Raw genomic sequence first — 15,359 nt, forward strand, 5'->3', positions numbered from 1 at the left:
ACCCAGGTGCAGAGAAAATTAATTGTGTATTAAGGACAATCAATCACAATTTATAGCTTTAATTTAATCAAGTTTATTATGTAAACGAATGACATTAAAGATATGACATTATAAGATTATGACACATTAATAAAAAAAAATTGAATAAAACATTCCATGTATATATTGTTAATAGTAACCTTTATACTTTGTTTATAAAGCTGAAGGACATTTGTTCTTGAGGAAACAATCTCTCAGCAGAGTAGGAAATAAAACCTTTCTCAGCTGTTCATAGCAATGTTAATGGTAACTGTCATCAAACACCCGTCAATGTTCTTTATCACACATTTTCTGTGTAAATCTGAGAAATACCTTAGTGTATAGGTGTATGCGATTTTGCAAATTGTCAAACAATCCTCTCCCAATGGCAATGGTACGTTTTTGAATCATTCAGCAGAAGGAGGAGAAAATACAATTAGCGGTATAACCCTTTAAAAATTGTCATTCATTGTTTCTATTGCTGAGCATGAATGTTAAACTACATACCCTGTAACAGCATCCCAATTTCAGATGTTATGATTACAACATCTGAGTTTGGTCATGAAACAGGATTATCTTGTTTACATCAACCAAGCCCATATTATTGCCCTAATTATACCAGTCAACATTAAATACTTACATCAAAGCAATCTCTGTCAATCCATAATTAGCTCTGATGGTCTGCTACGTCCTACAAATACAATTAAAGGTTTAGCAGTGTATTAGTGCTGCCACTGTTACCACAAGTTCTGCTTCAGATATTTACTTCTATTCTAATGACCTTCTGTGTTTATAAGATTCAAGGCCTTGCATTCGCTCTGGATGTAATTTTGCAACCAATACCTGCAACTATTTTTAATAACAGCTGTTGCTTGATCAGCAACATTTTTGTGCATCTGCCAAACTAAACAGCATGGATTTTTACCGTAGTCGTCTGATATGTATTATGCACACATAAATGAAAGACAGATTGAATATGATTTTATTGGACACGCCGTGTGTTTGGCTCAACCGCATTTCATCGTGCACCACTTAAATTAAAAAGCACACTGAGCACGTTAGGATAAATGACTTGCCGAATGCACCATGCTGAATGAGAAAGTTTGACATTGTTTGTAAGAAGGTGATATTCTCACAACATAATCAGAAATCTGTTGCTGACGTGATGCAGTCAAGCAGAATAAAATGAGAAACGAGAGGCCAGCATTAATAAAATCCCCTGATATCAGTTAGCTTTCAGTGCTGTTTCCCTTAGTCCCAAAATAGGTTAGATTTACATTCTAATGCCAGCATGTTTCTTTATAGCCATAGCACATCAGATATAATTTAGTGTAAACAGTGGAGATATAGTTCCTTCTCCTGAAAACCACAGATGAGAACAAACAGCAGTATATTGTCCGCTATGCGAGGAGACTTGGAGATTTAAAAATGACACTACTCTGAATACCAGCCTATCAGCCAGGACTTGACTTTAAATCCTCAACTCTAGATTCAAAAGGTCACACTCATCCAGTGCAAACAGGCCCATTGATTATGAGTAAAAACAGGAAACAAGTTGTCACAAAATTTTTCATAACTACACAATAATGACAAAATCACTTTACTGAATGATTTTTAAAGGCATGGCATATACGTGCTCCTATAACACTGGGAAAGTCCTGCCACTAGATGCTACCATCAGAAGCATCTGCTGAGCTCCCTGACACTTATTATTGAAGCTTGTATAAAGGGCCTCGTTCCTCAGCATTTTTAATTCTACAGGCTGACAGCACAATGGAGCTTGGCTCTCTTGGTGGGAATGAGCTCACAACAAGCCAAAGGAGGTTGTGCTACTGTTTTAAGTTCTCCTTTTCAAAATGTGGCACCACACGGTGGCCAGGGAGCATGCAAAGCCACCACGTCTGAGACTTGGCTCGGTCTCTGGGTTTGTAAGGTTGTTTTTTTTTAAAGAGTTTAAATGCTATGAAGTCTTATCCAACTGCCCTTGTATATGGATTCCACATTAACAAGCCACCACGTCTGAGACTTGGCTAGGTCTCTGGGTTTGTAAGGTTGTTTTTTTTAAAGAGTTTAAATGCTATGAAGTCTTATCCAACTGCCCTTGTATATGGATTCCACATTAAGAAAAGAAAATGTGTACGAGTAAAACAATCTTTTTAGTAGCCAAACCTTCCTTCAACCTGAATCACTCTGTTATGAGAACACAGTGTGGCATATCAATGGTCTGGGGGGGGGGGGGGGGGGGGGGGGGGGGGGTGTCACTGATAGTTTGTGGAGAATGAGATGTGGAGCAGCATGTAGGAGTGGTGGAATGGCAAACTCATGGACACATACATACAACTAATACAATAACAGTAGTCATCTCCAGTGAGTCATCGTGGTCAACTGTTGAGGAGTGGTCACTGTGACCAAAGTTAAAGAAGCTTCAGCAGTTTAAAAAAAAAAAAGAATAAATCATTTCTACTGGCCAGAGGAACCGTTTCAGCCCAAGGAAGGAAAAACGTGACAAAGGGCATGAAGCAAAAGCCACTCAGTCCTCTGGAATTAAAATGAGGCTTGTGTTCACAGTAGCCTGTTCATCCATTTGAACAAATAGTGATGGTGCCTCATTTCCTGGCTGATATGCTGATTGTTTGAGCTGTTAGATGCAAATCAAGGCAGCACAGTTCCATGTTTGATGTCCACTGTGCTCCTTTTCCAGACCTTTTCTCAAGTGAAATGTAAGTACTGCACGTCATTGACTGTGATCCCCTTGTCTCGGTCCAGTAGTAGCAGATTCAAGCATTTCCGTGTTGCCGATCCCTCTTCAAAAAATTAAAACGCTAATCTTGAATCTCATGTGCGCAGCAAAGAAAACAAAATGCTGAAGTTGTGCATTGAAGGTGCAGGTGTTGAGTTCAAACAGCACCTCGGGCGGTCTCGCAGGGATTAAAAGACTCACTTGAGTTACATACTGCATGCTTTACGTAAAAACACACAAACAAACCAAAACGCTGCTCATGTTAAAAACAATATTCCAGTTGTTCAGCATACTCGTGCAGGCCAAAGGTATTGGGTCTACATCAGCATGTGAGAAAGAGAGAATACAAACTTTCAGTGGTGGTTGTGATGCAGTGGGGTCCCGCTGGAGGAGACTGCAGCTGTCCTTGTCACCCACACACAAAGGACAGCCTCAGGGAGCAGAGGTCCATCTTAGCCCCGGCATACAAGAAATCTTGCTTTAGAAACGTCGAGTGCTGGCAAGCTGCATCAGTCTGTCCTGCTCTCAGACAGAAAACTCCGATCCACCACGGCGACCGTGGGTCAACAGCAACAGGCGCCGCAGACGCAGGCCAGTGAATGGATTGCACCACAGCAGGGAGGGCGGACCCCCAAACACAGCTTTCATTCCGTCCCATCTCATGCGACGCTCCCATGTGGGCTTCTCATTTTTAAGACGCTCAATCTCCTGCAAGATATTCAAACCCCTCTGTAAATGAAAGATTCCCTATTAAGTTGTATGTTTGCTTTGGCTCATTTGCATGCTAAGATACACAATTACATCAATAAGCACTCAGATAAGGCAACAAAGAATTAAATAAACAAATTTACATATCATATATACTTGGAATAGCCAAAGGCATTTATCAAGACTTAGCTTCCCTTGCCGTCTTTTTCCTTCATCTTACAGTTACCCTCCCTGCAACACACACAACCTGTTAAGAGGAAGAAAGCTTGCAGGGTGCGGTGCATACTGACCGTCTCGTCATTGCAGATGGAGTGGATCTGCGTACCAAACATCACAGCTGTGAAAGTGAGGAAGAGGACGGCTTCAAGACAGAGGAAGATTAGCAACAGCACAGACACCCCTGGAGAGAAGTCACTGCACTCTGGTCACAGTAAGAGAGACAGACAGGAGGAGAAATGCAAAGAAATTTGAAGAGGACATATCTCAAAGTTGTGGAAACTAATAACCTAATGTGTGGATTCCATACATATAAATGTAGGACTGGACGTGCTGTGTGCACATCTCTAATGCATCTATCCATTTTACACAGTCACAGTAGGCTGGAATACCGGTAAGCATGGAAAACAAATTGGTGGCTAATATGCCCTTGCTAATTCAGAGTATAATCTTGTAGAGGACAGTAGAGGCTGGAGTTCTAAGAATTAAATCTCTTAATTTTCTGGTTCATTCCTGCAAAGAGACGCACATGGGAGTGGGAAAAGCTCTATGGCAGCAGTGATGATTGTGCTGCACAACTCCAATGACCTGTGCAGAGCAGCTGTTCTTACAAGAGTTAACAACCACTTTCATTGTTCCAAGTTGTCACAAAATTTTTCATGACTACACAATACTGACATAATCACTTTACGGAATGATTTTTAAAGGCATGGCATATACGTGCTCCTATAACACTGGGAAAGTCCTGCCACTAGATGCTACCATCAGAAGCATCTGCTGAGCTCTACTTGTCTGTCTCCTTTCATCTCTCTAAATAGTTTCAGTTTCTTGTGTAAATAGCTGAATTTCTGTCAACCAAATGTCAGGGTCGATTCAGCAACACAGAGAGGCCTTACCGTTCCACTGGACTTTAATACAGGTGAAGAAGTGCATACCACTGAGGCCTAGGGCATGGGCAGAGATCAAGGCTATGTACATCTGCAGAAAGAGGAGCAGAAAATGAGGGAGAGAGATGATGAGGAAAAAGTGGCAGAGAGAAGGCAAAAAGGAGAAGCCATTGCAGTCTTTCCCCTAGGATTTCAGAAACAGTGTGTAATCATGGGGTGGAATTTAATCAATTAAACAAGAAAACATTACAAATTAATATCAGTGAATATGATGCATCAAGCAAATATGCATCTAGACATAGTCAAATGTAACTGCAATTCTTTATGGCATTTTACAGTTAATTCCATTTTTGTTTTCAAATATCGTGATTCTGTCTGCCTAATTACATTTATTTTTGTCATTCTTTCATGGAGGGGCGGGCCGACCCCCCAAAACAATGAGAAACACTGCATCCACACTCTTTTCCCACAAGTTTCCAGATATTGTGTTTATTCATTTCACTTCTGTAATAAAACTCTAAAAACTTTTGATCAGCAGTGTTTTTCAACCTCTCTATCTATGGCAATCTGTAAGGAGAGAAAACTAAACATTGCACTGCGCAGGTGACCTTGTGCTGCCCAGCCATATGACAGCTTTATGTTTCTGTCATCAAAAAAGTTCCAGTCAGCATATGAAGCCATAAAAAAGTGCTGAATTTGTCAACAGTCATAAATGGCTTTGACAGAACATTTCATGAAGGCCTCTGTCTGTCGTGCACTACATCATTGCTGAGCTGTAAACCTCAGCTGGTTATTGCATCATGAAATACTAGCGGGACAATTTTCCATTTTTTCCCCTCTAGTCTGATATAAAGTCATGTAATTTAAGAAGAATGGCATTTTGTAAAGAGAAGGGACTATATGAACTCTATGTTTTTTCAATTATCACAATGAATAAGTGATATGTGAAGGAATTACCTGATGTCTAATGTTCATTTCTAATCCTTAACATACCCTTTGTTAAAATGAAACAAACTGAACCATGAGTACTTGAGTGTACTTACAGTGAACAGTACAAAGAATCTCTGATTCTTTTCTCCCACGCAGTTATTGACCCAAGGGCAGTGGTGATCCATCTTCCGGATGCATCTTTTACAAATACTAGATAGAGAAGAGGTTGATGCATGACACATTGACTCTGCTTATGTCATCAATTATACTGCTCCTGTTCACGCAAAAAGTCCTTATACAGATGTTTTCAAAAGCACAAGTTGGACAAGGCGGGGTAAAGGAGCATGTCACAGTTTAATGTGTTGTAAAATTGGCCCCAACAGTTAAGACTGACCTGCAGTGGTGTGCCCTCTCAGGCTTGATGCTGCAGCACTTGGGGCACTTGTAGATGACCTCACCAGGCTTCAGCTGTAAGCTCTCCATGTACTCCTTGGTTGCATTGCCCTTAGGAACTGCACCCTAAAGAGGGGTGAAGACAGACAAAGACAAATGCTGTCAGTTACAAATCTGTCCAAACACCCACTACTTGGACACACTGTTCCAATAGTTAACTTATCTTCAGCAGTTAAGTAAGACTCGTGTTTGATTATGACTGAATTTATATACACAGACTGTGCTGGTTATTTTTTCAGGCTGACAAAATGTAGGGTATTTTTTAACTAAAGCAATCTCTTTGGTCTGGGAGCCCATAATATAGCAATTTCCCGAATGAATCAGAATCGGGTGTAACTACCACTTAAAGTGAAATGCACAGCTAAACTTAAGACCTTTAAAGCTTATTCAAAACCCTAGTTTGACACACTACTGCACAACTTGCTGTGTACTATTTTGGGCTTTTAAACGGAGCAATTGTTGGTCGGTTTCTCCGAGTAAGAACCAACATTCAAGAGTCAACATTGAAGCAGTAGCACTAAATGTTTTTGAGCTACAACCCCCTGAAACATGAATTGACTGGATTCACCAAGCACAGTCACAAAGTATCAGTGACCAAGTGCAAAAGAATCCCTGCACCAACAGCCCTTTTGAATGTTTCATCACACACTGTAGTAGGAAGAGGCATACCAAATGATCCATTGTTAAAAATGTCAAAAGGCTTGATATAATATGCAGGAATGGGGGGAATAAGTAATTATTTCACCATTGAAATTGTGTAGACCTTTAATTGTTCAGTGTGTATGTTTTAGTGGCATCTGAATCGCAACCAACGGCTCAGTCACCGCTCACCCCTCCCTTTGCAAGCGCGTAGGAGAAGCTACGGTGTCCGACACGCTCTGTCGGCTCTTCTGCTAAATAATATGTGGTCCTCTATTTTCTTTTTCTTCTCCTCCTCCTGCTTCTCCTTCTTCCATATTCAATGTAGTGACGAAACGCACTCTGTAGAGCAGTTTGTCCATTTGGGCTACTGTAGAAATACGGCGACTTACATATAAGGGGTAATGCGGTGTATGTACATAGAAATGGCTCATTCGAAGGTAATAACAACATAACGGCTCGTTATGTCTTTATGCACCACTGAAAACATAGTTATGTACATTATATTGAATTTTTTGTCTATAGATCCTCCTAAATATTACACACTGAACCTTTAAGCAAAAACTCCAAAAGCATTTAAAGTTGTTCAGATGTGTCAGATGTGGTGGAAATGCAAACTCTAAGTTGACTTTGTTCTTGGGCCTATTATTTTCTGGGAGTACTTCTTATAAATTAAAATGTCATAAAATTTAGTAGACTGTCCTACACAACTTTCCCACACAGCGTCCCTCAACTCAGTGTGCTTGATTATAAGTGTCTTTACTACAGTATGACTCCCAACCCTAACTCAATTCAAACAGCGAGCACCATTTCAACTTGTATTTAATTAAGATGATTCCTTACAAAAAAAACCAACATTTTCCTTTAACTTAAAGTACATCAATAATTTTGCATTATATTTGAGGGACTCTAAATATTATCGTATGGTTATATCCTTTTATTGTGGTGTGTGGTATTTGTTTTGCTAAACACAAGCTTTGTCTTACTCATAGACCCTTAATGTTTTCTCTACCTCTTCATTACCCTGCTATCTTACTTTTACCCTCCTTCCCTCATTCTTACTCTCCTTAACACGCTTACCGGGTCAGTCAACATGGTGCGCAGATGTGAGGCCAACGCAAGCACAGCCAGTGAGTTGAAGGTGGCCCCGTTCAGTAGCGAGTACCAGAAGTTTTTGCCAGGAAGCAGCATGACAAAGTTCACCACAAATTCAGCGTACAGCACCAGGAACCAGGTCATGCCTGCACACACCATCCCACAGCTGTCCTGAATGAACCACAGTGTGCGGTTCCCCGCTGTGTGGCCCGCGTGGGGACCCCCGACCATCACCCCGGCTGCCAGGCTCCCTGTCTCGACATCTGCACCTGCCGACAGCAGCGGGTGGTGCTGCTCCATATCTCGCAGTCGGTGGTTTGAAGACTGCATCCTGCCCTATGGAGAAGGGAAAAATTGGAAGCAAGACTAAATTGAGGGCTACTGTCTGCGTCTTCACATAATAAAAAAGGAGTGATACATATACAGTAGTTATTTCCTTAAATACACACCGTTTTCACAACTACTGTTATCTATGTTGGTTAAAATACACAAATAACACAGGGTCACAATGGAAAGAGAAGAGTCACATGCAAGAGGTGCAGCAGGTAAAACAAGGATACAAGGATGGACACGTATCGCAATTAGGGCTGAACAATTTTGAAAGAATATCTAATTGTGATTATTTTGACTGATACAGCAATTACGATATTGGAGTGAAAGATCACTTTTACATCATTATTCTCATTTTCACTGAAAAACATATTTAAATGATTATAGTGTGATTTTTGATCTGTACAAAAGATGTTTTCTTAAGTCTGTAGAATATGATGTGTAGTCCAAGACATCTCTGCAGCACAACAATATTCCATTTGAAATCGTATTTTGACACACATTATGCCTTCAACAAATAATGCACCACACAGATCGCAGTAGGTCCATGAGTCATAAGAGTTTCTTTTTCTGTATTTATGTCAAGGTCACAAGAGAACGTTCAGGACCGGACCGAGAGACTAGGTCTGCAGCTTTAAGATAAATCAATGGCTACCCTGGTCCCGCTAGGAAACTGATCCTGCAGCTGATGAATGTGCATGAGGAATACAGGCTAATAATAATCTTTAGACCCAGTTACCTTCTGCTGGCAGGCTTCACTGTGACTCACTGAGACAAAGTAAACTACTTAAACAAGGTATATACTGTGATTTTAGTTTTTTTACTGTTTGATTAGCCAGAGGTCAGAACCAAAACATTTGTCTGTCTATGCCCAAATACTCATGGAGTTTAGTAAGTTTTAAACCTCTACTTTAGTTCCATATTACACAAAAACATTCAATGTTTGTTATAAAAACCCATTCATCAGATACCACTTTAATACAATAAAAGTTTATTTATTCCAGCGCTTCGGACAAATCCACATTAATGATCAATTATTCCCTTACTACTGAGAAGGCGGGACTTGCCACTCTGTCTAGATAAACTGCCAAACAAGAATTTCACTTGTATCTGTTAAAAAAAAAGTGTTCAAATCACACTTTTCAAAGCTTTTCCTTAATGACAATAAAATTTAGGTGGCTAGTGATGATACCAAGTAGTAGTAGTACTGCACATTCAACTGAAGAGGGTTGTTGCCACATGGAGAATGTATTGACATAGCAGTGCGATTCCTTGCTGACCGAAAGAACGACCTTCCATTGAAGAATCCTGTTCAGCGTGCTTTTACACCTCACCTGCCACTCACTATTTAGTTGTTATTAAATGGTTAGGTAGAGGTGCTTAATGTATTTGTTGATGTGGTGTTCAGGTAGACTTTGGCGTGCTGCTTTGAAGCAAATGACTGCATCATTTTGTTAAGCTTTTAAATCAAATGACACATTTCCAGTGAGATGGGTGGTGCAGAGCTAAGCTTTCAGTCTTTAGCTGACTGGCCAACCAGGCGCCCTTCCAAAACACCACACTGCTGTTTGTTTCTGCTTGCGTCAAAACCTTCCAAGTCAGTGGGTGTCATTGAAATTGCTTGCAAAAATGTAGATGCCAACGGGGATGAGAGGTTTTTGGCCTACAGAGCAGAAACCCCAAACCAGCAAAAATATCTTCCTGATAGCCATAAAAAAATAAAATTAAAAAAAAAGGATCCAGTCAGAAGTCCAGTTCAAGCTACACCGTGATCTCATGGGAACTGTGAGGATTTCTATTAAAAAAACATTTCCATTATATTAGAGTATAATTGATCTGTTTCCTGCTCCTAGCTATTAAAATATTTGTATGCACTAAGACAAGCAGACTTGTAAGAGGCTGGTTATGCAAACAACTGGCTTCATGACCTATTTTTGATCATGCAATACATCTAATCTTGGCGCAGCATTTAAATTAGGTTGGTTATAGGCTTCTCATGGCTAGTAACACACCAATGTAAGTTCTACAAGATAGTGACTTTAAGTCTCTATTACTTACTTTCAATTGATGAGAACTTGTTTGCGTGTGCAGAGGATAAGGTCTGGAGTATTTTTAAAAAAGTTGAATTCAAACATGACATATGCACTGCTCGACAAAAAGTGACAGCGAATCTTACAGCATAAGATTTAAGTTACCTGGCCAACTGACACCCCTTTATAAATAGACCCACCAAACGTCTACCTGACTAGAGGTGTTATTAGTCTGAGTAATTGAAAACACCTGAGTGGGTATGCTTTTAATTACAGCCCTCCTGAACAAATTAAATAATGGATCAGTGGCATCGTACTATATGTAGCCTAAGTTCCATCATAATAATTAAAATACTGTTAATAATGTTATGCTCGGATATTAATATGAAATACACATTATGTGCCTCAATCTCCTTATAAATAACAACAGCAGGTCTGTTCTCTATTGTGCATTATGAGGGAGTTCTCAAGTTGCTTGGGTTCAAAGCTGATCCAGGAAAATGCTCCACCAAACACCATTAAAACACCAGACATTTGTCAGCAAGTCAGCAGAGTGTGAACCACGTAGTGAACAAAATAAACAGCAGCCACAATTGCACTTAATGATATGACAGGATGCGTCTCTTAATGATGTGAGCACAGCTGAATGGTCTTTCCAAAAATGAAGCTACATTTTCATACATCAAAAAGATCAAGACTGGACCTGAGGCTGGAGGAAAGCACTGTGTCCACTGATAGATCACACATGCCTGAGGCTACTGTTAAGAGCATCAGCTAGTGAATAAACTGGCCATAGAAGACAAGATCTATCAGGATCTGAAAGAGTTGGCTCAGAAAACTGTAGTGACTGATTTATCTGGCTAATACACACATACATACATGTAATTTATCAGAGCAGCATGTTGCAATGACAGGAAAACAACGACAACACTCTCAGCTTTTTCAGGTTGGGAAATATTAAACACAAGGGGCTTAATCAGTTAAATGAACTACTGGAGAGATGAGGCAGTGCTAAATGTGTCCGGATTAAGTCATATTAAAGTTTGATATTCACAAAGCTCATGTAGCGGGAACCAAAGAAGCTGAAAAATGCTGGGAAATCCTAGCAATGCCAGCAGACACTTAAGTCTGTGTATAAGAAACTTGACAATAAAAAAACAAACATCATAGGGATCTGTAGACAAATGTGACTTGAAAAGTGAACACAGGTTGACAATGCTGTTTGTAGAAGGTTTCGGAGGGCCCCTGTCTTGCTGACTTTTAACAAATGTATTCAAATGCAAACAGTGTTGTTTACCACACATCACCAGCATTGAACAGCATGCCGTTTTTCTGCTGAACAAAATAAATAATTAGCATTGTCCTTAAGAGGGCACAAAATGCTCTTGGCCAGTTTGAGGCATATTGATTTTACTGTGGTCAATGAAAGGGAGGTCCATTAAAGCCACTGGTCCCTTTCTCCTACTCTTCTTGTATCTCTTACTCTCCTCTCTCTGACATACATAACGAGCAGTCACCTCTGTGTTATCCTGCTCAGATCACTTTTCCAGGGTCATCCCGGTCACTCAAAAATATTCCTGAAAGAAATGGGTTTCGATTTTCGAAGTAATGTTATGTTTCACATTGTCACATTTCCAAATTGCCAAACAGCTTGATGGCCAACTTAAAGTCATTGCAACTGAAAACAGTGAGGACCGAAAATTAAACTACCCCCTCAGTGGGAAAGTTGACCCAACGTAATAAATTGCAAATAATTTAATTGCCAATAAGATTACAAACACAACCAACACATCACCTGTAATTTCTATGGCTGACTGTAACACTCAACCTACAGTGTCCACAACCAAATAAAAAATGTTTTATCAAGTACAGTTGGGCTGGCTCATCCAGTTCAAGACACTTGCTGCACAGCTGAAGTAAACATTTGTCATAATTATACTCTTTTATTGACAATTATTTATATAAACCTACGTCTGCACTCAAGTTATTCTACAGGCCAACCAACGTATATTTGAAGGCTCGTTTTCCATTTCTCCTGATTGACAGCAGCTTGAGAATTCTTTCTCTCTTGCACTCTTACCATTATAATAAGTGTAAATATGCCATTAGCATTCTGTGTCGCAGGATTGTTTTCAGACAAAACAATAATTATCAAGAAATTACAAGAAACAAGAACTGCCAAAATGAGGAATGCCACTCTTCTAGCTTTTGCATAAGAGCAAGCAGACGAGGTGACATGAGGTTGGCTGCTCTGCTCAGTTTGCCCTTGTTACAAATTCTGCTCTGAGAACTTGAAGATGTGCAAATTGAGAAATATGTGGGACAACCTACCTAATAGGTCTTCTCTTTACAATAACATGCTGTGGTGTGTACCTCCTGGACCTGCATTCAGGATGATGTAAAAATTAAATACTGGCAGGTAGGCGAACACCTGAAAAAGACAAACACACACAAACTGTTTTTAATCTTGGGATCAAAACATATTATTATGATACAGACCCCCCCCCCCCCCCCCAAGCTTGTTGCTCTATTCCATATGAAAGTCTATGCAGCCCTTAGCCCCGCCCTGTCCGTCTCACTCACTCTCACCTCAGTGACACTGGATAATGAGCTACAACAGAAAATGGAAAAGCACAGTTTGAAAATGTTAAGGGTGGGGCTGAAAAGTTCAGAGAGAAAAGAGTCAAAGGTCATTGCTGAAATGCAAGTAAATGTAAAAAAGTAATCGACTCATTCCGTAGTAGTAGTAGGTTACTAGTACCCGGGAAGAGGAAGATGCCACAGCCCTGTTCATGGGTGAAAGAGTAGTCAGAGAGGACAGCAAATCCAGAGATAGTGCAGATGAACGGTAGATATGCGTCTAAATGTGTTAATACATGTTATCAGAATCAGTGAAATGCAAATGCTGTTGGTCCAGTACTGTTTTGTAAATATACCAGAAAGAAAGAACTGAGGTAAAGACTACAGTAACTGTGTGTTCAAACAGGCTGATGGAAAAACTAAAATCTGATGCTTAACGTTAGTATAGCTCTGAATGTCTACATTTGGCTGTCCTGTGGGGATTTTGTGGGAAATAAATCACTTCATTATAATTGTTGTGTAATTTTATTTTGCTAAAATAAGCATTTTCATGTGATTGTTTTTGTCTTGTTATTCTACACATATAAATGTTTTAGACATTTACATTTGTTAATTAGCTAATTTTATTTAATGTCTGCCTTTGGTTGCAAATAGCCTGTACACATTATAAAACCAATCAATCCTTTCCCTCACACAATTCACACTTTGTGTGGGAGAATGTGTCTTTAGTGATTTGCTAGATCTGATGCCCATCAACAAGATTCCTACCACTTCACTAGTGTCTACAGTCTGGTGTAAACTGTTGCTATGTTTTTGCAGTTTATCTAAAATTTTGCCTTTATTAGTTAATTTATATATTATTTTATTTGAAACCAGGTTTATGATAGGTGCTACTCTCTTAGGTTATGTTCTATGTTTGGAGAAGTGTTCAACCAGTTTTATTTTATTATTCTCTGTACTCCCATGACTTAAAGCTAACCAGCTGACACTGAGCAGCAGTTAGACACTTCTCTGTCTCAGTGAGGCTTGTGGATATTTTAGTCTTTTGATCTTGAGGCTTCATGTGATGTGAGGTTGTTCAATCATGACAATTTCAGGATGTGTTCTGCAGCCTTTTTAAAGTAGTAGTGCTATACTGATCAATGGCTGTGATGCAGCTAGGTGGTTTATTAGAGGCTGGTCCTGTTTGTAGGTGTGTGCATTAGCAGGGCAGCCGTGGTGGAGTGTACGGTGAATCGTTCTGGTGGGCTGGTCAGGATCAAAGTCCAGGGCCATTTTTTTTTTCTCCCGGTCTGTCCCTGCTAAGCCCTCTCTAAAATAAAAACTTTCTACAACCTTTTAACATTCATACAGGTAGCATTTACTGTGGGAGTGCAGTTTTAGCTAGGTGTACCTAATAAACTGGCAACTGAGTGTATAAACTCTGGGGTGATTACCACACACTGCCACAGTTTCTACGATGTTTGCTTCATCCCCAGAGTCTGTGTGGTGTCCAGGAGTTTGCAAATGTTCTCTTTTTTACTTCCAGGAAAACACACCCATCATGATGGCTATTCGTTGCAATGTGGTGACACTGCATCATCTCAGCTGATAGTCTCATGAGTAATCACTGATTGTTCTCTGTTGCCTTGACTCTGGGTTGTAAACCAATCCTGTCCAGAGTGATTTGGGCACCTCAACGTAGCCGTGGTCTCTGTGCAAACCACCAAATTACAGCGGTAATACTGACATGACAAACACTATCGACCTCCTACAGGTTTTTCTTAAATACTATTGCCATTGTCTTTGTCTGAGAGGTGTGTAACTGGGATTAGAGTCCTTCTTCAAATCCCTCCTGCAATGATAACTGTTAAGGTCGTGACTGACCCCCCCCCCCACACACACACCCGCACGCACGCGCGCACACACACACACACACACACACACACACACACACACACACACACACACACACACACACACACACACACACACACACACACACACACACACACACACACACACACACACACACACACACACACACACACACACACACACACACACACAAGCACAGGACATAGCAGCCTGCTATCCTGACACTTCACATGGACCCGGATTGGATGGTAAATCACGCTTGCTAACCACTAGCCATTTAGAGAAGCTAACACAGCTAGCATGCTAACACCGTATGCGAGCCACGAGCGCAAAAAACAGAGCCTCCCGGGTGACAGCTAAATTACATACCTTAATATTCCTAATTTCCTTTGCTGTGAACGCCTTCTTAATACATTTTGATGTCCCGTTTGAGCTAAACTCCAGCTCCAAGGCGGCCGTGCCCGCAGAGGTAGCAACACATCGCTCTAACAACGGGCTGACAGTACCCACTAACGACTGAGCTTCCGGGGTTCGCCTCGGGTTTGTCCGTTACCGTTCGCGAATTTCCGGGGAAGAATATTTACTCAAATAGCGTCATCTCGTGGATGTAGCCAGAATTGCAACTACTAAACTGCGATAATCTTATTTCTCCACTCGCGAGTGCTATTGGCTAAATACAATGTATGACAGTCCCCAAGTGAACTTTGAGAAACTGCGCTGCATTTAGATTGAAAAGTAAGGTTGGTCTACAGGCCTATATGTAGGCCTATCCGTGTCTAATGTATGCATGGATGTATGTTATGTTATGTAGTCTAATAAGAACAGGTCTACAGTTTTTAAATGATATATTGATAACTTATTTCCTCAAATTACTTA

The 15,359-nt window shown here is 40.4% G+C and overlaps 1 protein-coding gene across 2 annotated transcripts; it reads right to left on the reverse strand.

Moving 5' to 3' along the window:
• Positions 1-43: 43 nt before the first annotated feature.
• On the reverse strand, positions 44-15,008 carry zdhhc7 (zinc finger DHHC-type palmitoyltransferase 7). Of its 2 annotated transcripts, none has more exons than XM_038701382.1 (8): positions 14,853-15,008; positions 12,378-12,477; positions 7,672-8,022; positions 5,894-6,018; positions 5,613-5,709; positions 4,579-4,660; positions 3,757-3,887; positions 44-3,466 (listed from the first exon to the last, which is right to left on the reverse strand). In XM_038701382.1, the coding sequence occupies exons 3-8, from the start codon at positions 8,014-8,016 to the stop codon at positions 3,284-3,286; spliced, it is 963 nt and encodes a 320-aa protein (XP_038557310.1). In that variant the 5' UTR covers positions 8,017-8,022; positions 12,378-12,477; positions 14,853-15,008; the 3' UTR covers positions 44-3,283. The 2 variants fall into 2 exon arrangements, with proteins under 2 accessions (XP_038557310.1, XP_038557309.1); XM_038701381.1 differs by having other exon boundaries at positions 44-3,487.
• Between the last annotated feature and the right edge of the window lie 351 nt (positions 15,009-15,359).

The sequence above is a fragment of the Micropterus salmoides genome, unplaced genomic scaffold, assembly GCF_014851395.1.
Source record: "Micropterus salmoides isolate LMB-PRFRI ecotype aquatic unplaced genomic scaffold, ASM1485139v1 Ms_hic_scaffold_6, whole genome shotgun sequence".
Classification (NCBI taxonomy): domain Eukaryota; kingdom Metazoa; phylum Chordata; class Actinopteri; order Centrarchiformes; family Centrarchidae; genus Micropterus; species Micropterus salmoides.